This window comes from Mycteria americana, chromosome 1 (assembly GCF_035582795.1).
Source record: "Mycteria americana isolate JAX WOST 10 ecotype Jacksonville Zoo and Gardens chromosome 1, USCA_MyAme_1.0, whole genome shotgun sequence".
Lineage (NCBI taxonomy): Eukaryota > Metazoa > Chordata > Aves > Ciconiiformes > Ciconiidae > Mycteria > Mycteria americana.
In genome coordinates this window covers 164318924-164345238 of record NC_134365.1, presented here as the reverse complement: position 1 = coordinate 164345238, position 26315 = coordinate 164318924, and the positions used below count along the sequence as shown (strand labels likewise).

At 39.2% G+C, this 26315-nt stretch overlaps 1 protein-coding gene across 1 annotated transcript in view; it reads left to right on the top strand.

Annotated features, from left to right (window-relative positions):
- HS6ST3 (heparan sulfate 6-O-sulfotransferase 3) overlaps nt 1-26315 on the top strand; it is a 314689-nt gene that overhangs the window by 71000 nt on the left and 217374 nt on the right. The window contains exon 2 of the mRNA XM_075526748.1: nt 6184-6203. Coding sequence (XP_075382863.1) covers nt 6184-6203 — 20 coding nt within the window. The remainder of the gene's footprint in view (nt 1-6183; nt 6204-26315) is intronic.

The window sequence follows — 26315 nt, the reverse complement described above, 5'->3', positions numbered from 1 at the left end:
GGATACTGAAATAATTTTTTTTTTTGTTAATAGTTTCTGATGGGATTTCTAATTTGCTTTTCTTGCATGCAGAACCTTCTTTTAAGGTTTGTCAATCATGATATCACTTTACAAAAGCTTTAAGTTTTCCGCAGTATGTCCTGTTTGTCTGTGTAGTCGTTAATACCGTTTTTCAGAATAGTTTCTCCCACTTTGTCTGGTGTAGTTTACAAGGCTTACTGCTTGGTACTTACCCAGATCTTCTTAAAGGTTAGCGTCCCATTAGTCATGTTAGTCTTTTGGTATGACAGAAGTTTTAGTTGAGAAGTGGCATTATTAGTTTTTGTGTTTTTCCAGATTGTTCCTTAAATCTTTTTGGACATGATTTATTGTCTTTTATTTTTTGGCCTATCAGAATTATAATTTTATAATTTCATTAGGCCCATTTTAAAAAAGTATTTTTTGCTTCTAATAGCCTACCTTATTCTTTTGCTTAGCCGTATGGTTTTCACTTGTATTTTCTCAAATACTTTGATAATGATGTGCATCAGTTTACCCTTTAGTACAGTGCTGTTAAATAGTGTTGAGATTACCCACAAAGCTTTTCCTTTTTATGATATTTTGCAAAAGTGTCATGATTTTTCATGCTGTTTCCATTTTTAAAATTAAGCACAATGCTAGTGAGCTCTTCCACTTCTGTTGCTCCTGCAGGAGTGCTGAATCTAAGTACATTGTGCCAGAGTAGCCCTTCAACAGTTTTATGAACTTGCTGGTGTGCTGATCCAAGCCATGTCAAGTTTTGCTTCTCCTTATGCTTCTCCAAATTTGAACTTGTATCACAATTCTTTGTTAGGGCACTGTGCCCCAACTAAGCACTCACCTATTCTCTGTGGTGTTGACATTTGCCATTAATGTTGTTTCTTGGCCTTGCAGCTTCTGATTCCTTCAGCGTGTTACTGCTGTTGTCAGCATCCAGACCATGTTGTGAGCCGTAGTCTAGTTCTTGTCTAGGCCCAGAATTTCAACCTAGAATTTCTTAGGCTTCTGGAGCCCTCTTCTATCCTATTTGTTGGGGTGGTTAAGTTCCTCATTTGACTTGACTCTAAGGTGGGTTGTTCCACTCTTCATGAATGAATAGATTTGATGGCCCATTTTTTGTAACAGGAGTTTAGATGACAGGCTCACTTGCAGATACCTACTTTGGCATGTCCGCAGATACCTACTTTTGCATGTCCACAGTCTGGAGTAATCCTGTTCCTGTGATCTGTCATCTTTCTGCTTACCAGGCTTCCATCCTGCATCTGCTGTGCTATCGCTCTGCAGTTGTCTACCCAATGCCTTTGTCTTCCTCTCAGCTTCCTTCTGTTCCTGTCCATAAAGGAGCGTATGCTTTGTCCAGGAGGTGTCCATATGGTGGTCTGCTGGTGGAGAGGACCCAGCCATGAATCCCCCAGACCCCACTCCTGCTCTTTTGCTTGTACAAGACTCTTTTGTAGCATTCAGTTAGACACGAAGTGTTTGGTCATCTCCCTAAATTCCTCATTTGCTGTAGTTTTTTTCCCTAGTAATTGTTTTCAAATTTGTGATCCAATACTCTCTGCCACCAAAATGGCAAGTTAAAATAAATTTTGCTTTTAAGCCTCATCTCTACAGTTTTGTATTCATTTAATCATTTAATAAGGAGTCTATGTTTTAGAAAGCAATGCAACTCCTAACATGGATACATTGGCATCAGTGTAAAAGGTTAGAGGAATCATCTTTGCTATCAAAAGTATGTTTTACACTAGTGTAATTACAGTTGTGTAGCTTGTATCCCCAGAGATGATTTCTAAAACGATTCTGTTAATAGCACATAAGCAGTGGAGTGCCAAGTCTTCAGTGAAATTCTGAAGGTCACTGAAGAAAAAGGATCATTAATAGCATAACTGCTAAAGCTCGGTTGCCTTTGGATTTATGTCCTTTACCTTCCAAAGAATCGTTCTTCCGTTTCCCCTGAGTTTCTCTTCTAGCATCCATTTGATACCATTTGGTGTGGGTTCTCTGAAGCCGCACACACGCCACACCACCACCACTCCCCCACCCCCAAATTGTTCAGGTTGGATGGGACCTCTTGAGACCCTAGAATCACAGAATTGTTTGAGTTGGAAGAGACCTTTAAAGATAGTTTAGTCCAACCCCTTTCCTTGAGCAGGGTTCTCTAGAGCAAGTTGTCCAGGACCATGTCCAGTTAGGTTTTGAATATATACCAAGAAGTGGGCCCATGTGAACCTCATGAGGTTCAACAAGGCCAAGTGCAAAGTCCTGCACCTGGGTCGGGGCAACCCCTGGTATCAATACAGGCTGGGGGATGAAGGGATTGAGAGCAGCCCTGCAGAGAAGGAATTGAGGGTACTGGTGGATGGAAAGCTAGACGTGAGCTGGCAGTGTGCCCTCGCAGCCCAGAAAGCCAATTGTCTCCTTGGCTGCATCAAAAGAAGCGTGGCCAGCAGGTCGAGGGAGGTGATTCTGCCCCTCTACTCCGCTCTGGTGAGACCCCACCTGGAGTCTGCATCCAGCTCTGGTGTCCTCAGTACAGGAAAGACATGGACCTGTTGGAGCGGGTCCAGAGGAAGGCCACAAAAATGATCAGGGGGCTGGAACACCTCTCCTGTCAGGGTTGTTCAGCCTGGAGAAGAGAAGGCTCTGGGGAGACCTGACTGTGGCCTTGCAGTACTTAAAGGGGACTTATAAGAAAGGTGGGGGCAAACTTTTTAGCAGGGCCTCTTGCGATAGGACAAGGGGTAGTGGTTTTAAACTGAAAGAGGGTAGATTTAGACTAGATATAAGGAAGAAATTTTTTACGATGAGGGTGGTGAAACACTGGAACAGGTTGCCCAGAGAGGTAGTTGATGCCCCATCCCTGGCAACATTCAAGGTCAGGTTGGACAGGGCTCTGAGCAACCTGATCTAGTTGAAGAGGTCCCTGCTCATTGCAGAGAGGTCGGGCTAGATGCCCTTTAAAGGTCCCTTCTAACCCAAACCATTCTATGATTCTATGGTATACTATATATATGCTCAAATATATATATACACACACTGGGTGTGTTTATTTCATTAGTTAGGTGATGGATAATAGATTGGTCAAAATTCCTTTGCCTTCAGTAAGAGCATTATGTATATGGCTCTTTTGTACTCAGCTTCTAATTTTTGTAGAATTTGCAGGAATTTAATTATTTTTGAGTCTCCAAACCCTTTATCAAATTTAGTTGAAATTGGCCAGCAAGTTTAGAATTTAAATGTGACAAGTGAACAGATGTGGGACTGCCTAAGCCTCATTTCCTTCAAGGCTTAAACAGTCTAGGTTAAAAATGTCTCTATTTTGGGGTTCTCTTTGCATTACCAGACTAATGTAGCATGAAGCTGCTCAACTGTGCTGGGAAGTTTAGGGTTGGAGTCTGCTGTTTAATGTGTATTGTATGAGTGGTGTTACTCCTTTCCAGTGATGAAAGCAGTGTATGTAAAGTCTGTCCTGGAAATTGTTTAAATACACTTTTCTTAAGTGTTAATGATAATATTAACAGACAGTATATTTTCTAAATCTCATTGCTGATGCAGGAATTCTTTCCCACTGTCAGAGAAGTCTTCATATTTAAATGAAACGTGTTGGGTTCCTTTGTCACTTGTGAACCTTATTTTTCTGTTTTAGCCTTGTAAGAGTTCACTGAAGTCAGTGACAGTGTTTCCTATCAGATTCAATTTCCTGAGAGCACATCTGTTACGTCTCAGAGGAGGATGGAAGAGGTAGAAGTAGCTTCCTAGAAAGTACATCAACTTCAGCTCAACAGAACAGCAACTCCACAAGGGTTTATGTCTTAAATGCTAAATGAAGTTGTTAGGTACAGCAAAAAGATTAATGCTGTGACTACCAATCATCTTGTCCTTGGCTTCTCTTAACTCCTAATTAGAAGCCCAAAACCTTCCTGTAATTAAGGCAGCTTCAAATAAAACTTTGTAAATCCAGAGAATTCATGAAGTGTCTAGGTATGGTTAGGCAAAAAGTGGCACTCTATGTAGAATTTTACAACAAATAGCAGTTGTGGTAGACTGTGTCATGAAAGGAAAACTTTCCCAGAGAATGAAAAATACTTTTATATGTACAGCAAATAATAGCATAGTATGCATGTAAGGTGTCGTTCTGATGACTGACAGCTTAGAATCTGATACTTCTTTCTTCACACATAAAAGACGTGGTTTAAGCTTTGGATCCTGAGCACTGCTTGGGTCGAGGAGGAATATTCTATTTCCCTCACCTAAGCAGTGAAACAGGAGGAGCGGGTCTGCAGCAGATAATGTCACTGGACATGTGTTCAGGCTAAAAGTTCTGGTAAGGAAACCCTGCATTGTCTGCTGCGGTGAGCTGTTAGATTGCTTTCTGCTACTGAACATCACGTGACTTTCATAGCATTTATTAATTTTGAAATATTTCTCAAATAACGTGGTTAGCTATGAGAGATGACTGTTTATGGGGAAAAAAGTAACAGGTAATAAAGGCAACTAGATATGCATCTGCCAGAAGCGTACAGCACAAGGAAAACTGCATTTAAAAATGCCTGATTTCAGAAGTAAAAGTGTATTTACTATTGGACTCAAAGCCAGACTGTGGAATGCTGTCTTGACGTGGTATGGAGAGTTATATGTCTCTTACACTACTTGGTTAACTGCACCTTTTTATTTCTTTTCTCTCCCTTTTTTTGTCTTTCTCTATTTCACCTTCCCCATACCCTGCTGCCCATACCAGGTGAGTGCAAGTGAGATGAGGTATTAAATTGGTAATTTGAAATGTATGTAATGACAGGAATGCAGCATGGATGGAATTAGGTGATAAACTTGTTTCTGCTTTGTAATAATATTTTAAACTAGTGATAGCCAATTAGAAATGCTATTCAACCATTAATGGGAAAAACAAAAGAGCAGAAGTGTGGTAATTGCATTATGGTTTAGGTGTGCCTTGAGTTGAGTTTAAAAAGGTATTTCAGGCACCAGAGTCTAGCTCAGCGGAATAGATAAGTCTGCCTTAAGCTTTCACACCCAGAAAGCTCCTAGCAGCAAAGGCTTCTTGAAATCTACCTTTAGTGTCTCTACTTTATTCTGCATTGTGTGGGTAGTGTGGATATATCCATCCTACAGGAAACACGGCTGTTACTGAAATGAAAGAGTGTTTCATTCTTACTGAATGAAAAATGAGAATTGAATAGAACAAATTCACACTTGGATTACGTGAGTTTTACCCATAAGGACATTTTGTCCTGGATTTCTGACACGATGAGGTGGAGATCAAAGGCTCACTCTCTGTCTGTCAGCTGAGTGGTCAAATGCATCTTCCTTTCCCTAAAATAATTCCTGAAGCTATTGGCCAGTTGTCAGATTGGAAGGAAAAATAGGGTTCCCAGCGGTGCTAGATTTCCCATTCTGTGACTGTTGAAAGTAGGAAATAAAATGGCACTTTTTCCCTGTTGAGGGGGGAGCTGAGCCTGTATCCTGTTCCATACAGTGGCAGCCGGTCATCATACACATGCTCGATCCCTTATAGGACGTGTGGTGTCAGAGTATACTGTCCAGCGGGGATGGCATAGGCTGTGTGAGAGGAAAGCTGACCTAAGGGGCTGGGCTGCGGACATTCATGGGATAAAGAAGACACATTTGCTGGAGACCAAGTTCTCTCGTTTCATTACTTGTGCTATGGCATAGTTACACGACATGTACTTAAACTAAAGAGTCTTTCCAGAATTGATTTTAGATATTGACAGCCCTTTCCACTCTGCCTTAATTCACATTAAACTGAGAGGATTTACAGCCTTCAAATCATCTTGGTGTATGACAATCTCACACTTAATTTAGATTATTTTACTTTTGTGCTTACATTCTAAATTGATGGCTTATAATGTGAATTGGGTAGAAAACATTGTATTTTCTGATACAACACACTTTTTCCTATGATACACAACAGTGTAGATATTTCAGGTAAGATTTTTTTTAAGAGGACTGATTGTGTACTTAAAAAAAAAAAAAGTAGAGGACACTGAATAGGTGTCTTTTAATTATTTTTATTTATAAATATATTATAAGGTTTCATTATTAATACAGATGTTATTAGCTGTTCTGTGACCTAAACAATAAAGTCTATTGGGGGTGGGGCAAACCCTTTCTGTGGAGGATTATTCATAGGACAAAAGACTGTCCTAAAAGTAATTGATCAACTCTTTGTATATCCTCTAATGTGTTGCAATTTGACCGTTCAGCACCAAAGATGGATTCTGTTACTATGTCCCCAAATGCTTTTTTTTTTTCTTTTTGAACTAAAGTGTTATCCCACATCATGTTTTTGTAGGTAACAAAAGCTACAAAAGCAATGTCCCATGTCATGTTTTGTAGGTTTGTCTTTTTGGATTTTTTTTTTCCTGTTAGCTTGTGAAGGTTTTTCAGAGGTTCTGCAGGCTGCTTCTTCCTGTTTGCAGTTCTGAGACAATGTTGTTCTGTTCCAGCTTTTGTTAATAAAATAGGTTCACAGTTACTTACACACATTGTAGAACAAAGAATTGTATTTAATTGCATCAGAAAGCATTGATATGGTTATCAATAGATGCAAAATTAAGAAGGTAAAATAAACCTTGGGGTATTGAATAAGAATATCAACTCTCATCCTTTGAATTCCTTACTGGGGTAATTGCCTTGCCCCTGTTTGCTTAGGGGACAGCGATAGCAATGGATTTCACAACAGTTGTCAACAATTATTAAAATCATAGAAGTTGTATCAGCTTACTCCAGTAGCGAATGTAGTTCTGCTTTATCTTTGTTGAAGGACTGTTGTGCATTATGCTCAAAAAGAATTAGGTTTGAGATCCTAGGTTTGGGATGTCTTGTTTTGTTGGTTTTTTATAATAATGCAGAATTATCTGCTACCCCATTTTAAACTGCATGATACTCTACTTACTCTTACAAACATGTTATTACTGATACTCTTTGTTTTTTGTGAAGCAATTGGATTATCTGTGGGGTTTGAAGTATTTTTGTAGTAATTTTTTTCTTTTCCCGTAGGGCATGTACGTAATGTTGATACATTCAGTGGGTATCTTTTAACTCATTTAACAAAGTTTGTCTTAAACCTTAATAAAAAATTGTCTTCAGATTAAGTATCATATGTCATATATAATATGCTTTAATTTGCACTTAGCAATTACAGCTCTGCCTGGAAAGGGAAGGTTGATTTGATTAATCACACTTAAAAGACTGTTATAGTGAATAAAAAGGAAAATGGTTTTGACTTGTTTTCTGACATAATTGCTTCATTTGGATTGGCATCACCTTCCACCGGTTATTGAGAAAAGGGGGACTGATTTCATGTAAAAGAATTGTGAAAATGATTAACTGATGCTGAAGTTGATAACATTTAAATACAGCTTTATATGAAGATCAGTGAAAAGAGGAGAAAAAACTCACTTTACAATACCACTACTGTAGTGCATACTTTTTTTTAATCTTAACCCCTCCATTACTACTGTAACCTTGCAGTAAGCTTATTGCTATTATTGTCCCTGCATATAATATAAATAAAAGAAATTATGCTGGGAGGAAGGGGGAAGGGGAAAGTATTTTTTTGCTTTAATCATTTTAACATTTTAGAACAGCTGGTTTTTGTTGGTCTGTAACAATTTCTTTCTTCGCAACGGTTTCTGAATAAAATTAGATTTGTCCAACTATGGCATTTTTGGGGCAGAGTCCCAGATTGAAGTCTCTTCTCCATTTAGAGCTGTCTTGCAACATCTGTCTCCTCAACTTCTGTCTGTCTTCTTTTCTTCCCTTGGTGCTTGAATAAGTTCCTTGATGCTCAGTTGTATACTTAACCTCTTGCTCGGAAGGTGGGAGTGCCGTTTTCTGGTACTACCCAAGTAACAGTGCTAATTGTGTTATAATATTTTCTTCTAATTTCATTTTGGCTGTAAAAGAAAGTGGCATTGCATTTCAGAATTAATAAAATAATTGCAATCCAAATGTCTGTAAGCTTCTTAGATTTTTTTAATTTTGGAGGCTTTTCTGGGCCCTTGCTTACAAAAAAGAAGGAGCCTTCGTATGCTTACATGTCAGCTTGTTTTGCTGTTTAAACCCAAATTCTTTGTCATTGTTGTATGTATTTCCATGAGTGAGGAGCACTGGACTTGCAGGTGTGCACTGCAGAGAGGCAGCTTCAGAATGAACTCTTTGATCATGACCTATCAGTAAAAACCAATTTGGCAGAGTTCTGGCTTCCTAGGCACCCAAAATTCACTCTGCAAGTTCTTTTGAGTAGATCTGTCTCACTGCTTGGGCTTCCTTCTTAGTAATAAAATCCTCAACTCTATTAATTCTCTTCTGATGCACTTCTAGTCCCTTATACTGTTCTCTACATCTAACAACTGCCTTCACTTTTTAAAGTGAGAGGTGGTTAACTTATTAGTTTGAGCCTTAATATGAATTTTCTCAACTGTATTGTATTTTTGTAGGTCTCCTGTACGTTGTGAACATCTATTATCTTTTCTCTGTTTTCCAGCTCTTCTTACTCTAACGATAATTTTCATGTGTAGACAGTATCAGTGCCAGAGTCATTCTCTTGTGATAACTTTCTGAGCAGCTGCACAGTGAGCTGGTAGTTGCTGAGTGGGATATGAAGACAGCCCAGGAGCTGCTTTCAAGGCCAGTGTCTCTGTGGCCTGATGGTCTGGGTCTTCAGCTGAATTTGTATTGCTTTGTGGGAGAAATTCCTGTCGCTGTTCTACTGCAGACACTGCTACTTTGTAGGGAAGGGACTGAACCCTGGGTGGGTGGATTTTTTTGTTCTTGTTCCTCTCCTGACATCACCCTTTGTTTCCGAATCTTCAAATTCTGCTGCCCAGCAAAGGAAGCTTCACAGCCCTGCTCATACTGTGTGGCCCCTGCTCTACCACCCATGGCCTCTGTTAGGCTAAGAGTTGTCACCTTTGGCTGACAAATAAGAAAGTATGTGAACCCGTTAGGCATGCTCTTTTTTGGCTCAGGCATGGGTGCTGTCATGCCTGACTACATATGCTGTGTGCTGGCCTCTGTGGGATAATGGTGGCAGGTGTTCACCAAAAACTGGAGTAGATGTAATGATGGTGGTCTCCCTTGTCTACGTGTGCATTCACAAAGCGGGCGTTCGTGTCACCCGTACCAAAGCAAGATGGGTTTTGCCATAAGCAGTACCTATATGGCTTATTCACATCTTGGATATTCTTGTACTGCTGCAAAGCATAGGTTGGACAGTAACTGCAGGGCAGTACATATTGTGAATACTCTAAGCACTTCATTGCTTTGTATTCTATCCTTCAGTGTCTTTAAGATGCAGACTAATTAATCAGTCTAGACTAATTCTAGAAGTGTTTCAATATGGCTACCTCAAAACCCTAAGCTAGAATTCAAGATGCTGCTCCTAATTTTACACTCCTGCTCCAGCATTTATAGCCTTGACAAAGATGTAGTGAACTTGAGAGTGGGGACAAGATTGAAAAAGAATCTCTGGCAATAGAAACTCTTTCTCATGAAGGGAGAAAGAGAAATAGGCCACAGGATGCTCGTTTCAATTTTACCAGTTTGACATCATGAGTACCTGTAGTCCAGTAGATCTTTCTCAATGTGCTTGACCTTGCAGAGGCATGAGGAAGTCTAATTGCTTTTAAGGAGGAAGTTTTGCCATCCAGTGGATGTATTATCAACTACTTCAATGAAAAAATGACTGATTTGTACCCTGTCTCTGCAAAAGATTTAAATTATTCACTGTTGGGTAGTTTAGGCATGCTGTATGTCTTTCAAGTCTTGTCAACCAATATTTTTGGCTATGACCTGAAGTGGTGGAGTGTAACAGTATTTACCAGTTCCTCGTAAAAACTAGGAGCTTTGTAATGCATGATAGCTGTCAGCAAAGACAGTGATATGTGGTGTATGTTGTTAATGAATGTGATTTCTGAATATCTATAATGATTTACCTTACCTTCCCAACAAATCTTTGCATAAACATCTCTTAGGATGGTGGGAAGAGATGTGTCTTCTGAGTGTTGGGAGAAAGCCCTTGAAGTCCAGTTTGATGAAGTAGTTGGTAATAATGGGTTGTTGGTTTAAAAAAACCAAAACCACAAAACAACAGCCCCCTCCCCCAACCAACCCCCCCCCCCCAACAAAACAAAACAACACAACTGGAAAAAAAACCCAAAACCCAACCAAAAGCCAAAACAAAACCCCAAACCAAAAAAACCACAAACAGGAATTACAAAGGTGATTAGCCTAATTCTGCTCCTAGTGAAACTGGTCCTAAAATGGTCATCACCTGTGGCATGCTACCATTATTTACAGAAAAAAATGCCCGTAGTTGGAAAAACTTCTAGAAATACAAGATCTGAATGAGGTGTGGGAGCAGAATATAGGTAGAGCTTAGAGTGGGACAGGCAAAGAAGAAAAGGAATCTTAACGTACTGAATTTGGCTTCCAACCATACAAGGTCACACTTGATCCCACTCCTGTGATTGTGCAGTTGTTTGTGAAGGGATATGAAACATGAAGAACAATAAACAAGTAAGAATCCTGCACAGTTTTTTAGCCTTTATGAGCGCTGTAGGTCTTCTGAAGAGTGCGTAGACTGTTGTCAGAACTGTTGCATGGAGGCTACTGCTGGCGGCAGACTAGAGATGTTGGTTAGGAGATTCTGATTCTTTACTGTTGATTATAGACATTGTATGAGCCAGTGAGAATAGGTGTTACACTTTCAGTGTCTTTGTAAAAAAACACCACTATAAAGAAGAGCTGTTGATTGTGAATTTGCAAGGGCATATAGCATAGAGAAAAATGTTTTATCAAACTACGAAGAATTATAACTTTTAGATTCATGCCTGAGGAGTTTGTGGCTATGACAGGGCAATCACAAGAAAGTGGAACCACCCCCACCAGAACCCTCAGGTGTTTTTAAAGAGGTTGTTAATTTTCTTTCATAAAAATTGACATCTATTTATTTGCATTATTCTCTCTGCTGCTTAGTAAATACTGAAAAATTAAATAGAAACTTTGAAAGGTGCTTGCAATATCCTTTATTCTATTGATATGCTTCTTTATTTTCCAGATACAATCTAAAGAAATGTATAATATAATTATGGCTTAATCACTGAATTGAAAATGAGGTGAAGTTTTGATATACCAGTTGAATTCAATTTTAGGTAGCTTTCAGACTTGGTTAGAATGACTGGGTTGGATAATTAGGTTTCCAAGTAGCATAAATAGAAGCGTAAGTAACGTTAAATGTGAAGGCCGTGTCAGTCAGCAATAAAATGCCATGTCCAACTTCCTTGAAAAGATTATCTTGCAGTGCCTTTGAAATTTAAATGTTATTTGCAATGTCATCTTAGTCAGTTTGTTCTGGGAGGTTTGCAGCTTTGGGAACAATTACACTATCCTCTGTTCTTCACATTATAACTGTGTGGACAAGGCACATCAGTAGTCACTCTTAGACATCATCAATAGCATAAACTGCTGTTCACGCTCAGTACTGAAGTCTTCAGCCTTTGTATTTTGCCTGGCTTTTTAGTTCCTATTCGGTTAGTTTACACTGAAATTGTGTGTGAAAAGAATATAAAGATTTTGGGAGGCAATTGTAAATGCGAGAGATTGTAGTTGGTTATTGAATAAGATAAATAGTAGTTGCACTGAAAATTGGTCTGTTGTCAAGCATTTTTTTTTTTAATTTAAAAACTTTGCAACCTTACTGTATTTTCCTGAATAATCATATCATGGGAACCTGGCTTATTACGAGTTTCATCCTAAGATACTTCAGTTTTATATTTTGGTGAAATGAAGAACAAACCCAAATGTTTTGAAACATTTGGAACATGGGAAACACTGGGATTTTTTTTTTCCTAACATTGGTGTCTTTTTTTATAATTTTGAACTTATCTCTAAACTACTTACAGAAATGTATCATCTTTATTGACACTTATCATTATATAAAAATGTGAGCTTATTAGTTCCTAACTAGTTGCTAGGTGACTATTGAAAAGGATGGCCCTGTTTAGCTTGCTAGAGGAATTATGTGCTTGCTTGCATAGTAACAATGAAAAAAATACCAGTGTTAGGAGTAAAAAAAAAAACCAAAAACCAACCAGTGTTGAACCTGTAAATATTCTTGCAAGCAAACACTATCCGTTTATCATTGCCATGATTACTGATGGGTAACAGGCATTAATTCTCCAAGAAAAGAGTTCCTCCTCTACTTAAGTTATTTTCACTTGTAAGCTGTAAAACATGTATGTGTGTCTGAAAAGGTTTGGATTATTTTTTCACTTAAAATTATTGAAATTTGGATTATTTCTGTGAATAACTCAAACATTTAAATTTAACCTACAGCCCTGTATAATGACCTACCATGTTTGGTAGTTCCTGGTTTGAATAATACACAGAAGGTAACCTACCATACTGAAGTCTTTCAGCTACCTAGATCCTGCTGTCCTCATTGACATAAAGGTCACAGGTATGTCACAAATTAAAACACATACCTGAACAAAATAGTTTTCAGTAAAATAGACTTTCTAGTTATTTAAGGAATCCTGTGGAAATTCCCTCCTTATTCACTTCTCCCCCACAAGAATCAGCAGGAAAAATACAGGTGCTAATCACAAGGGATACAGCTTTGTAAATTGGGTAATAGAATATGTTAGAATGTGAAAACTGTTAATTTCTATCAGCAGAAACCTGGACACTGAACAGCTTAACTACTGTAGGGGAAAAAATAAAGAGCTACTTCACCATTACACTTTGAATATAAGTTACCCACTTATCTCATTTACTTATTTGCATTTATTTGTTGGCCCGTCTTTACGGTCAGATGTTTTGAAAAATAGTTTACACATAGCTAAAGAGGAACGATGTGAAATAATCTGCTTTTGGGTTGAGCAAGCTTAATATGTTAGTCTTGGCTTAATTTAATTTGTTCTAGTGGTAGCAGTGAATTTTTAAATGGTTCATTTGGTGCTTAATTATTGTTTAAGGGATTTAGTATACTTTGAGAACGCTCATATTGGCGTCAAGTACAAAACCCATTCTTCTGGGTACATTCCTTGTCTTTCCACTATATATAGGATATGAGCAACAGTAGGAGGGAAAACCTGGTGACTTGATTGCTTAGAGACAGTAAATGTTTCTTCTAAAAAGGCTTTTAATGTCATGATACATTTTATTTCCTGTGATGTAGTGAGAGGCGTAGTACTGTTAGTGAATGCCTCAAGCTGGTGGTCTTTTATTGACCTCTTAGGCTGTAGGAGATGCTGAAACAGTATCAGAGAAGGGGCTCAGAGGAGGTCATGTGTTCACATGAAACTCGCAGGGTTTTGTGATAATTTGCATTTCTCCTATTTAATAAGGGGAATATTTGCATTTTTCTTTATGGAAAAGATTTACAGTTCTAAATGAGTTCTAATGGTTTTTAGGCAGCCTTGTTGATGGAATCCTTATCTGTTTATAGAGCAGATACTGCGCAGAACCTGGTATGTTGCCCATGTTACGGTGTTAAAAGTACATGTAAAATAACACGTTAACATGGTAAAGCACTGTGGAGAGCAATACACATGTAGAATTACACAGCTGCTCTGAAATCACGTTTGCCATGCTTCTTTGAGAGCCTTACCTTTGGCGTTCCCATTAATCCATTTTCCCAGGGACTCGTTCTGAACTTAGACTACTCAGGGGGTTCAAATAGTTGTGGAGAAGAAGGGGAGCGAACGTCTCATCCTTAGGTAAATGCTTTTTGGCCTATATGGAAACAATACATACAAATATTAAACTTCCACAATTTATTTACTTTTAAAACATCTAGTATGTATGAGCATAAGACTGTAAGTTGTTATGAGTTGCATTGAGACTTACGGAGGTGGGGAACATAATTAATTGGTTTAAACATTTGTACAATTGCACCTCCTGCAAAAATGATTCTGATAAGACCTTTATCCCATCCTAAGCTAACACGTCTGTTCTCTCTTCCCTCATCTTCTGTCCTTACTCAGGGTCATCTAGTATATCGGAGTGATGCACGCGGTACAACTGAAATACTGTCTCCACAGTGAACCTCAGAACAATTTATGCTTGTTTGTATCTAGGAAAACTATCAGTTCATTTGGTGGCTCTCAGTTGGAAACGCTGCGCCTCCAGGTGTAAATAGTAAGGTCACGGTGGGGAGTTGCTTCTTGTTGAGGGAAGATGAGATTTGAATGCAAGCAGTAGGAGATAGGTTCGTATTTTCTACTGGAATTACTTTCAGGTTACACTGTGACAGGACTATAAATTGAAAAGCGACAGACCTGTCCAGCAACGCACTCCTGCAATGTGAGGGTAGCATACCTCATTAGTAAGATTTGTTCCTGAGTGGTAGTGGAATGAATTCAGGTCTCATTTGCTTTCATGGTGTGGTTTACCTAGTATTTCTATGATATGCTTCAGTCTCGTGTTCTGACTGAGAGCATTAGCAGTCACAATTATCACACCAGGAGCAGCTACATTACAGTTTGGCATACCCAGCTGAGAGTAATCACTGAAAGTTTTTATCAATAGCTTTGTACCTCCTAGGTAAGTAAGTCCTCAGCATTGTTTCCAATGTTGCCTTCCTGTTGGTGCCGCCTTTTTCTCATCTTCTTCCTCTGAAAACATTGTTAAAATCTCTTTTGTCTGGAAAAGAAATCAAAGCAGAACCTGCCTCTTCAATACTTTTTTTTTTTTTTTAACCTGGTATGATACCAATTCCTATCTATAAGATTAATATGTCTGTATTTATTTTGTCAAGGTGGCCCTTGCAATTAAGTCATATATCCTCACAGTTTTCAATGAGAAATAGTTATCTTTTCCAACTAAGATTTACAGATCTAGTAGGGCCGGTAGGCAGTATTTACTCGTCACTCTTCTTATGTGCTTCTTATGTGCTCTTCTTATTCTTACTTGATCCTTACTTCAGGATCTATTGAGTTTCCTGATGTAAACAAGAGTCAGTGGTGTATCTCTTGTTTAATTTTATATAACTGCCATTTAAAAAATTTAATTTGCCCTTCCCCCCCCCCTCCAATAACTTAATTTGAGTTTGGGATTAATAATATTTCAAACTGTATACAGGTTTCTTCATTTAATTCTAGTTGATATTGTTGGTATATAGTCTTCTAAAAATCAGTAAGCAAAGCTAGTGATCACAATACCTACGTTTGGGACGTTGCGATTTCTTTATCCCTCCCTGTCCACCTCTCCAGAACCCTCTTGCTTCACCATTCAAAGCTGAGTCAACAGTAATAGTTGCTTCAGTATTCAAACTAATATTTTGTCCCCGAAATACTTCTTCAGTAAGATTCTTGGGGCAGTGAGCTTAAAATGTTTTAAATAGTTTTGTTGACTGAAGAGTTCTGAGTGCTTATCAACTCCCAATTTTTGTCTGTTTAGATACTATTTCTGCCTTTTCTGCCTGAAGGGAGGAGAAAATCCAAAGAAAAATCAAAGATGTCAGGTGATCTTTGGACATTACATTTTTTTTCCCTTTTTCCCGTTTTTTTTTTTCCCTTTTCTTTTTGCCTTTTTTCTTTTCTTTTTTTGTGACTACCATTCTGGGACCTTGTGCTGTACAATGTGCGGCTGTCTTTCCCACAATACTCCCATGGAATGACCAGATCCGACTTAGACTGCAGTCTAAGGAAGTCTTCTTAAGTCTCCCTTCCTTTCTTACATATTGCAATTCTGACTTTGTGGACATCTGTCTCAAAGACTGGCTGTTGACATTTTGCCTGAAAAGTATGTCAGTTCTCTACCAAAAAGCTAAATTCTGTGGGTAAAACCTCACTTTTCCATAGACCCTGCTGCTCACAGATGTGAAACAATCCCTCTGCTGTTGAAGAGGCATGCAGTGCAGTTTTATATGCTCACTTTTCTAAGTTCAAAATTTAAAAAGGTTGCAAGGTTGCTTCTCTGTTATCATATCTGTTGAAATATTTCAAGACCCGTATCAGATGATTTCAAGTTGGCTGCTCAGCCCTGAAGAGAATTTTGAAGCACTCAGAATCAGTGGGAAGTGCTGAGAAATTTGGCTTTTCCCTTTGAACACTAAATTTTGCTTTTCCTATTCTAGTAACTGAAAAATATCGCTAATTTTGGTTTCTAAACAAACCAACCCTGCTCCTATGAAACATCTTTATTGTTTACAAGCAGTGTCACACACTGAATCTACTTGAAATCTTATTTGAATCTATGACCTATCTACACATTTAATGGGATGCATGAATTTTTCTTTTAACTTCGGCAACACCTGTTTTCTCTCACTTGAATTTACCAATTTACTTTAGCGGTTCCATTATCAGGATATGTAGTTCTGATGTTCATTAGGACAGCTGCTTGCGTAAGATCTGAGTACAGTTGCTTTGCTTTGCCTCTTGGAGATGCAGTAAAGCTACACCATTAATTTTATTCATCCCAATTCAGTGATACTAGGTTATAAACATGCAAATAAGGTTTGGCTGCCTTTGTCTGCTCCTCTGGTTCAGTAGTAGAAGGTAACAGAGTCCCTTTCCTCTCTGACAGCTACTATGTGCTTCCCTATGTTCTTTTTAGCAAGTAGGACTTCTAAACATTGATAGCAGAGGTGCAGACACAACCCAAAATGTTAACACCAAAGTTCAAAGGCTAAACCCAAATCATGACAATGATTTCTGATTCCTAGTATGAATAAGCTGTTTTCTTTCTCTTTTCCTTCTAGCGTTATTTCTGTACATTGATTGCTGGTGTCATGCTCAAGAATTGTGCACTGTGTAAGAATTTATTTTTATCCTTGTGATTTCATTAGTAATATCTAACTCGCACATGATGCTTGCCTTGTTTTTCTCTTGATAAAAAATTTAGTATGTATTTCTTTTTCGATATGAAAGTGCATGTTCAGTTAGGATGGGGAAATAATCTGTAGCAATGAACTTACACCCTAAAATACTCTTAAATCTTCAACTGTTTTGTTCTCAAACCATCAGAAAAGCAAAGTCGTAAAATACAAGTGGTTTTACTTTCATAACAATGGATAAACATATCAATAATTTAAGTGTGTAATGAAATGTTTAATGTTGCAGTCATGAAATATTTGTGTAAAGTGTATTTTTTCATTGTAGGATTTTCTTTTTGACTAAATGCAGCATCCATTTCTATAGCTATTTTAAGTGCTGAGATTACTTTTTTTTAAAAAAAAGGGTCATAGTACAGTGTGTATAGATTGGAGACTGATAATCCATTTTGATGACTAAAGCACTGCTCTGGCGAAATTTTAGAAACTAAGTTTAAAAGAATTATGTCTAGAGACAACATAAGTATTTAAATTCTGGGGCAGAGTTTTCCGTGAGTTCTTACTCTGGTGTGTCCCAGCATTTCCTCAGCTGACTGAGAAGTTTGTCCGTGTGATGGTAGATCCCAGAATGCTGCCAGCCAGGACCAGGCGTCTTTTCCCTCAGGCCATGGGACACATGCAGTGCTGCAGACCACTTGCTTGGACAGAGGCGACCTGCCTGGTTGGGCAAAATGTCAGCTGTTGTCAGCCTGCTAAGCTGTGACCCACTTAAGCTTCTTTCAGTGGGTAAGTATACATGGGTACTTGTATGATCGTGTTATTTCTGTCTTATGGAGAGGTAATCCCAGATGTGGGAGGGGAAATCGGAACAGTAACTTTTGGTTAATTTGTTCTTTCTGTTTGTTGCTCCCCCCCCCCCCCCCCCCCCCCCCCCATACCACCATTCTCCCCTTGCAAATACCTTCATTAGTTTTGCCTGTAAACCAGTCAGGAAAGCTGAGCTGCTGGCTGTTGCTTCAGCTGACCTTCTCATCTCAGAATACCATCCTGCACACTGGGCTCCAGGAAGCTTTAAGTAAAAGTTGCCAATCTCCACTCTGCTCCTGAAGTGGGACAGAAAAGCACAGTGTGAAAGTGAAATTCATAGTGTTGTGGGAAGTGGGTGCAGCCAGGAACTGACCTTTTACTGTGATAAAGCTCAGCACCACAAGCTGGATCCCCTTTTAAGAAACTGTAGTGCTCAACTACAGGAGTGAAACATCCATACAATGCAAGAACTTTGAGAAGTAGATACACAGTGATACTAGAGATAAAAACATTGCTCTCACTAGTGAAAACAAAAACTCCAAATGACCCTTGTCCTCCAATTCTAGTCTAAAAGTTGACTTTTAGTTTGTAGTTTCTCTGTCCTATTCAGTAAGATATTGAGCAGAACAGTTATTGTAGTCTGACTCCGTGGATCCATGTATTCCCATACAGAGATGGTCAGCAGAGCCTTTAATTGAGTATTCTAGATCTTCATCGCCAAAACTGTCTCAAGGTTTAAATACAGCTATTACGTGCTGGTTCTAGACTTTTCCATCTCACACAACTAGTGCAACAGGTTGCACCCACAGATCATAGTGTTTTGAAGACAATATGTTGGTTAGTTTAGTTTCTTTCATATTAGGTTAGGAAAGAGCATCTCCTCCAATTTCTCCTGATGAAATGCTGATATTATAGACCCTTGTTATTTCAGCTGCAGTAAATCTCTGCAGCTGAGCAATTTTTTCCCTTTGTGAAAATTAGAATAAATGACGGATACAGCAAGCAGCAGGGCTGGACCTTAAAATGTCCCACAGTGACAGTCTTCTCCCTTCAAATTTGATGGCGGTAGAGTATGTAAATATTAAGATTTTTTGAGCTTTTGGGAATGAAACCAAGATACAAGTCAATAAGTTGCTTTTTTTCCTAGTCCTCTGTATAGCTGAGCAGAAAGTACAATTATTAAAGTACCCAGATTCTTGGAGTATTGTTAACAGCTGCTGTATTGCTGCTGCAAGTCACGTTTATCCCTGCTGCTGTACTGCTAAAGTCAATCCTGTTATTATAGGGCATGGAGCTGGTCTCTAGAGCATTTCCTAAGGCCCAAATATATTCCAGTCTTTAGAGTTGAAGTTTTTTCAAGGAATGACAAAGAAAAAACTACTGACGGTTTTATTTTCTAGTCTGTGCCCTCTCTAGTCCTACTTGCCTATTTTTTACGTCCTTACTGTGGCCTCTGTCCTCTCTGCAGCAGCAGTAGAAAAAAAAATTAAAGAACAGAGAATGGAGAGGTTTTAACATTTTGCAAAGTGATTTCATGTTGCTTCGTTACACTGGAATGAGAATGAAATGGGGGGAGGACAAGAGGATCACAGAGTTCCCTCTGAAGTGGAAAATGTTGAACTAGTTTTTCAGAGTCTGCAAGTTGTGCTTGAAAACAACTCCTAAAAATTTTCTTAATGTTTTTATGATTTAGGACTAAAAATAATACATGTAATCTTACTGAGTGGAAATCCAGTCTGTTACTAAAAACAAATCATCTGTATTTATTTTTAGAACTAGTATATACTGTGTACAAAGCAGGTTGAGTTCCAGAATACACAAACACCATACAAACTATGTTCATATTGCTGTAAATGTCTCATGACATGCGGAGGCAGCAGCCTAGTCAGCAAGAGGATAATTTTGATTTCCAAACAATAACAGCACCATCTTGTATTTATGAATCCATCCGGTGGAGTTAGCTGTTTGATAACAGCTAACAGCCCAGCAAGCTGGCTGTTTGGTTTCAAATTTACTAAGAAGTATGAATATTCTGGAGAAAAAAAGGGGTTTTAAAGGAGGGAGTACTATCTGTTAAAGTGTTACGACTGAAAAAAGAGAGCAAACTTTCGAGAAGTGTCCTATCCTTAGATCTGTGAATATGGTAGTATTTGATGGCGTGTAAAACATGAGATGTCTGTTATAAAATAAATCAAAATCTTAGTAACAAGTCTGTCTGTGAATGTGTTCCTCAAAATAAGAAACCTGTAGTATAAAACTGAAATGGTCTACTGTTTCCTTCATTTTCACTGTGCTGCCAGTGTTCTGGCAGGGAGAGAGGGATGAGTGGTGTTTACCTGCAGAGAAATGCAGGAATTGAGAGGTGGAAAAGTGAGAAAGCTGAGGTGGTTCCTTCCCTTGGGGGCTGGGATTGAGGGGCTGCCCTCATCCTTATGAATATCGTTTTGCTTCCAGCTGGTACTTGTGTGTGGAGCCATCAGAATTGCCTTGCAACTACTGGTATTTTTAAGGTGCTGTGTCAAAATGTGTTTGCAAGAATGCTGTTCTACGCTAGGCTCTTTCGGTTATGATAGGTGTCTGTTTAGGCAAAGCAAGGGTTTACTGTAAAGAATAAGAAATAGGTGCTCAGTACCTCTAAAAGTCTTATTTTAGGGTTGTGTGCAAATTAGAAATCTGACGACTCAGGTGTCTGCATCTGAAGTATTTAGGTGGCATAATATGGAGAATATTGTCGGCTAAGTTCCCATGAGTTGCTAAACTTCATTTCTTTGACTTAGTATTGAACAGTATAGATATTGTCCCAAAATTAGACAGCTTTTCAACTGCGGCTTTCCATCTCCTTTACCCCAAATTAAATGTATCTGTGTATATACATGTGTGCATACATACCTTTTTTTTTTTTTTTTAAAGTACCTCCTGTATAATACTGTCATGCCTGTGTTTTTATTAACGGAGGTGAAGTTCTTTATCCTGGAAGCTTGTAGTCATTCGGTGTCTGGCGCTGACAAAATGGACGCTCAGGGGACATCAGTGCTATGTGCTGCTTTGCAATACAGTGAAGCTAGTGTGAATACCGAAAGCAAACGCTGTGCTGTCACTTCCTCACCTGGGCTGCACATCGCTTCTCGCTGGCATTGCGACTCTGCTGCTTTTGGGACTCCAGCTAGTTTTAACCTCTGTCTGTGTGACACCCCTATATGCTGTGCAGCCGTATGTTGGTAGCTACTGTGGAATCAATCTTCATGACACATTTGCCCAATTTCAATATGCCTATAACTTATACTGGTGAAACTGTGTTCCTTGGCTCTTTCTCATAAAAGATAGTTTTACTTATCATCACTCTACGTGCTCTGGATACTAGTGTCTGAGTTGTTGTAAGCAGTGAGGAGAAGTCAACTGTAAGCAACAGAGCCAAAATCTCGGTAAAGGTACAGAGGTAGGTGTTGCAGTCTTTCTTCTCAGAGTGGAGTGTCCTATATGCTGGAATTTGTAAAAGATCCAGCTCTTGTTGAAGTAGCAGGACTTGCACCATGTAGACAATGTCCTTTTCTGATGTCTGTGTTGTTACCAGAGTACGGGAACTGGGCTTGTGGGTGAATCTGTCCTTGTCTGACTCTCACAAATTGGCTAGAGAGAAATAATGAAAACATGTTTAATGTTTAATTTCATACTCTTCCCTGAATCCTCTACGAATTTAGCAGAGGCAGTGGCCCGCATATATGCTTCAAATTACCAATGTGAATAGGAATCACCAGGGTCACAAAACCTGATCCCAAATGACACATGAGACTGGCAGAGGTCCTGGTTCTCAGACTGCTGCCAGCAGCTCACACCTGCTTCACAGAGTGTGCAGCAATAGGAGAATGGACGATGAACATGGTTTCTCTAGGCTTAAAGAAATATTTAAGCCAGAGTTCAATGAAAAGCAGCAGACTTCCTTCAGCGTGAAGACGAAGTTTAAGAAGGTTCAGGAATCTGCTGTGGCAGGTACTTCAACAGATCTTGCCAGTTTTGAGCATTCATTTGGAAGAGTGATGTTCATGGCCGGGGAAGAAAAAAAAAGATTGAAAGGGTTAATAGTGGTTTGTGGGTTTGGGGTTTTTTTTGTTGTTTGTTTGTTTGTTTGCTTTTTTTTAAGTTTCTCTTCATGTAAAAAGACCTTTGGATGAAGTTCACCCGGACAGGTTCACCTTAATTGGTGGATTATCTACCAGGTATAGGGATTGGAGTAACCTCACAGGGAGAACTGAAACTTTTATGGCAACAACACTTCATCTGAATAGTGATTTCAGTTCACCAAGAAAACTAGGTGAACAGGAGGTGCAGGAGAGGGTTGAGCGCAGTTCTGGTCCCCTGAACAGCCACTGATCAGATTTCAAAGGATAGGTAAAAGGTGCCGTAGCTTGGGAATTTGCAGGCAGGTTTGGTTGTCCATAGGTCCCTTCTTCTGTACAGAATTTTCCACAGCAAAGTGTATGTTCTCAGCTCATGCAGTGTTTGACCTGTGAGGTTTTCTGTCGGCTAATGATGGTAAAGATGGAAGCTGAAGTATGGGGTGTGTGCCTGAGCTTTTGGTCAGTCCTGAAGGTGAGTGGAGGCAGGCAGGCAGAGTTGAACGGTGGTTCTGGGAGGCCTTGCTGGGGCTGGTGGGTCTGGGGATCGGAGTCACCGGCAGTGGCATCAGAGTCTTGTGGGGTCTCAATGAGAGGCCGGAGCCAGTGGCTGTATTCAAAATTTGTGAGGGTCCAGAAGAGCTCAGAAATGTGCTAGCCTTGAGCTGTTTGTCGCTGTGGAAGTTCAGGATGGCAATCACAGCTCCATCTTGGATGCCTGTACAGGTAACACAAGTTGCCATTTTCTGATACTGTAAAAGCTGGTCCAGCCAAAAGCTAGAATTGACTGTGGCATGAATATGTGTAATCAAGCAGCTTTTGAGTTACAAGAAGCAATGAAGCCGCAGTGAGTCAGCAGATTCAAGTGCTGAGCGTCAGACTGAGGTCATGTCTGGGTTGGCTGCTCAGTCTTCAGACCTGTGAGTATCCCTCTGAGGTGGATTAATGCTGCCTCAGTTAGCTCAATAAGCTCGCTCCACCTAGTTGCTGTGTAGATGTAAAACCCGAATGGTATGTAATTAGCCTGGGATCATGGTGGTTTCAAAAACAATTGTCCCCATCCCCATTTATGCTTCATTCTTGTGTTTTTCGGCTTCGTTTCTTGTTTTCACATCTCTAAAGTACTTATTGCAAGATAAAAAGCTGTAAAACAAAATTAATCAAGCACAGATGCGCATTAATGGCTTATTGCTTTTAAAAATGGTCACTATGGTCATTATTCACAAATGTTATGTGTAGGAGTGCTGATGGACCAAAGGACTACTTTACACTAACTCTAAATACTTTCAAATTCCACTAACCAAATGAGGGAAAGTATAAAAATTCCAGTTCACTTTGCACAGGTAATTGTAACATAATCAAGATCTGAAAACTGTGTTATTGATCATCTAGTAAGGGGAAGCAGCTTGTACTGCAGCGTTTCACTGATAACTGCGTACTGGTTTGTGTTATTTGATTTTTTTCTTTTCAGTGTTTCATTCCAGTATTCCACTTGCAGTGTGAAAACAGTGGCCATGAAAACATATGGTAATCAGACTGATTGTAACCTGAGTGAGACTGGATTCCTAGGGAGAAGGAGGTGTGACCGCTGTTGTTAGAGCAGATGGAGATCAAACGACGTGGGAAAGTTTTTTACGTAAAAATTAAAGAAGGGTATAAATGACACGTTATTTATTTTTTACATAGGCTTCAATGGTGCATCTCAGTGGGTTCACGATAATATGACAATAATGCATTTGTTTAGAAAATTGAAAAATAAATTTTGGTATATTGTGCTATTAGATTAATCTTTTGCCTTAAATAACTATATTTAGCACGAATATTACTGGATATCAGGTGTTCTCAAAGCCTCTGTTGAGAAGACCACAAAGTTCTTAACTCTAACTCTCCTATCCTCGTAGGAAGAAACAGCAGCAGGTGTTGGCAGAGGGTACTCAACGGGAAGAAGTAGGTGCTGGGTAAGGGCCTGTTTTATGCAACTGGGTGAAGATAAGATACAACAAAAGTGTTTTGTTGTATGCGTCTGTGTCTACTTACGCTGTGTTTTATTTATAGGATATTATAGAGAGCTGAGTAAGTTGGAGCAGAGGGATTTTAGTTTGGTTGTGCAGTCTCTGGACTGCCTTGAGAAGCAGAGGAGAAAGAGAAGTTGAGCATTGCCATTACTACTGCCACAAACACTTTAACCCCCAACCATAGGTAACCCATATGGGACACTCTGCTGAAGCTGGTAGCATCTTCATTTAATTATGTTATAAGTGTCACCTGTATTTCTTGTGCCTTGAAGTAGTTTACATTAGGCTATTTAAGTTAATTAACTTGCTTTAGTGTATATTTATACAACCTGTTTAAATTACAAGCTTTCTACCTTAAAGGTACTGCTCTCAAGCAGAAGGTTCACATTTTCAATATAAGGTTTGGCTGATTTTTCTGTTCTATAATTTTCTCAATCTACTTGTGGGTTACCTAATTGCTTATTATAGAGACAAAATCATCGTTTCACTTTTGAGTGTCAATGGGAAACATCAACATCTATTTAATGTATGAGAATATACTGAAATGGAGGGAAGGGCCTTTGTAAGTTGCTTCATTAGGCCTTAATGTGTTATTTGGCTACTTCCACAACCTGTAAGTGTATTATTCTGTGACATTAGTAGTCTACAGTTGTGGTATCAAAATGCATGACACTTCCACATTTTGGATGTATTACAGCGGCAATAAAAGACCTGTCAGACAGTTGGAAGTTGGCACAATTCCTACAACTACTGCTCTTAAAAGGGTTATCTTTCTGGAATAAATGCTGGAGGCTATTGTTGATACTGTTGACAGTGTTGATACTTTAACACTATTATGGGGAACAGTACGAAGAGAGTTTGCACCAGTGGTGTTACCTGGCATCAGAATGACAGGACTGGATAAAAATATGGTTATCTGCAACGAGGTCCAAAGGCAGCACTGGCTCTAGGGATAGGCAAGGCTGTCATCCAAAATAGACACGTTGGCAAAATGCCCATGATTTTGCCGCCTGTGTTGCTTAGGAGGAAGCCTCGATCAGTTGGCTTGCTGTTGCTGCTATTGATGGCAAGTCTGGGCTGGGGGACACACTTTTGTTTCTGCAAGGGAACACAGTTGTTACCCAGCGAGTTGCTCACCCCCTGCTCTGCAGAGAAAGTAGTGATGTTCACGTGGGACCAGTAGGGACAGGAAAGGGTTCAGATTTACTTTGATTTCAATTTAGGATATCACTTCAGCAAGACCAGTAATAAAGCCATGATATTAATCTGTAATTTTTTTACCTATTTATGTAACAGCTTGCTGCCTTTATGGCAAGCCTGTACAACTGGCATTCAGTTAGTTTAGCTTTCAGAAAAGTAAATTGAGAAACATATTTTTTCCAATTTTGAGTGGAGGGTGCTGTAACAATAAAAGCATCTTTGCTTGGAAGCAACCAACAACTAGAATAATAATAATCAGAGTAGAATATTGCCTGGGAGAACTCCCATTTTTCCAAAAGCCTATTTTATTTTTTAAAAATATTCTGGATTAAGACTTCCAAGTAGATCTAATTTTTGTATTGTATTAAGACTAAAAACTCGGAGGAACAGGGATCTTGTCTGCCTTTACATTGTGCAGGCTTGGTAACATCAACATTACTTCACACACACGTTTTGTCAGCAAATAGTGTGTCTGACTTGGTCCATAGGTCCAACGCACAAGCGAGCTGCTACCAGCAGAGCCTGGTTTGGTCTAGCACCTGCAGTTTGGCACTTCCACTGACACGAACGTCCTTGGTTTCTTCTGGGGTAGAGTTGCACCAAAGAATCAGATGCACAGTTTTGCTTACTAAAGTCTTACTCGCTGTCCATACCAAATTAAGAGACTGCATGAAAACACCTGTAATTTAGTTATCTATCCATGAGCATGCCATTCTGTTCAAAGGAGATAAAATCACTACAGTGGCGGAGCCTAAATGGTGATTTAGCTGACCAGCCATAGGTGTCTGTTGCAGGAGAGCAGAGTCGCTCCCTAGGGTTCACTGACTGTAGCAACTAGATCTCTGCTGAGTAGAAGAGCAATGCCGACACTTGTGTTCAGGTATCTCTTCCTGGAGCTGAATCATACTTACAGTCTGGTACAAGGAGTAGATGATTCATAAGGGAAGAATATTTTTTCTCTGCTCAAACTTTTAAAGTATTCATTTTAAATGAAATCAGTATTTGTTCTGCTCATCCACTCTTGCTTTTTAACAGAATGCCTTTTACTGAGCAGTCTGAGATAAATGTAATGGTGGGGAAGAAAAGGCTTTTTAAAAACTTTTTAAAAGGAAACAAAAAAATCCCAAACAAAACTCAGAATGCAGACAGTCAGCCAAGAAGGTCACGGTCACAACCAAGGGCTAGTTGGAGTGTCCAGCTGACACTGGCTGCCCATGTTCTTAAAGTGAAGAGAAAGCCAGCCTCAATGTTGAATATGGAAAGAAAAAATTATGAAGCTGATGGACTCAGTTGATCGACCTGTTCTAAGCACCGTGTGTTTATAACTTTCTGTGCTAAAATGTGTGT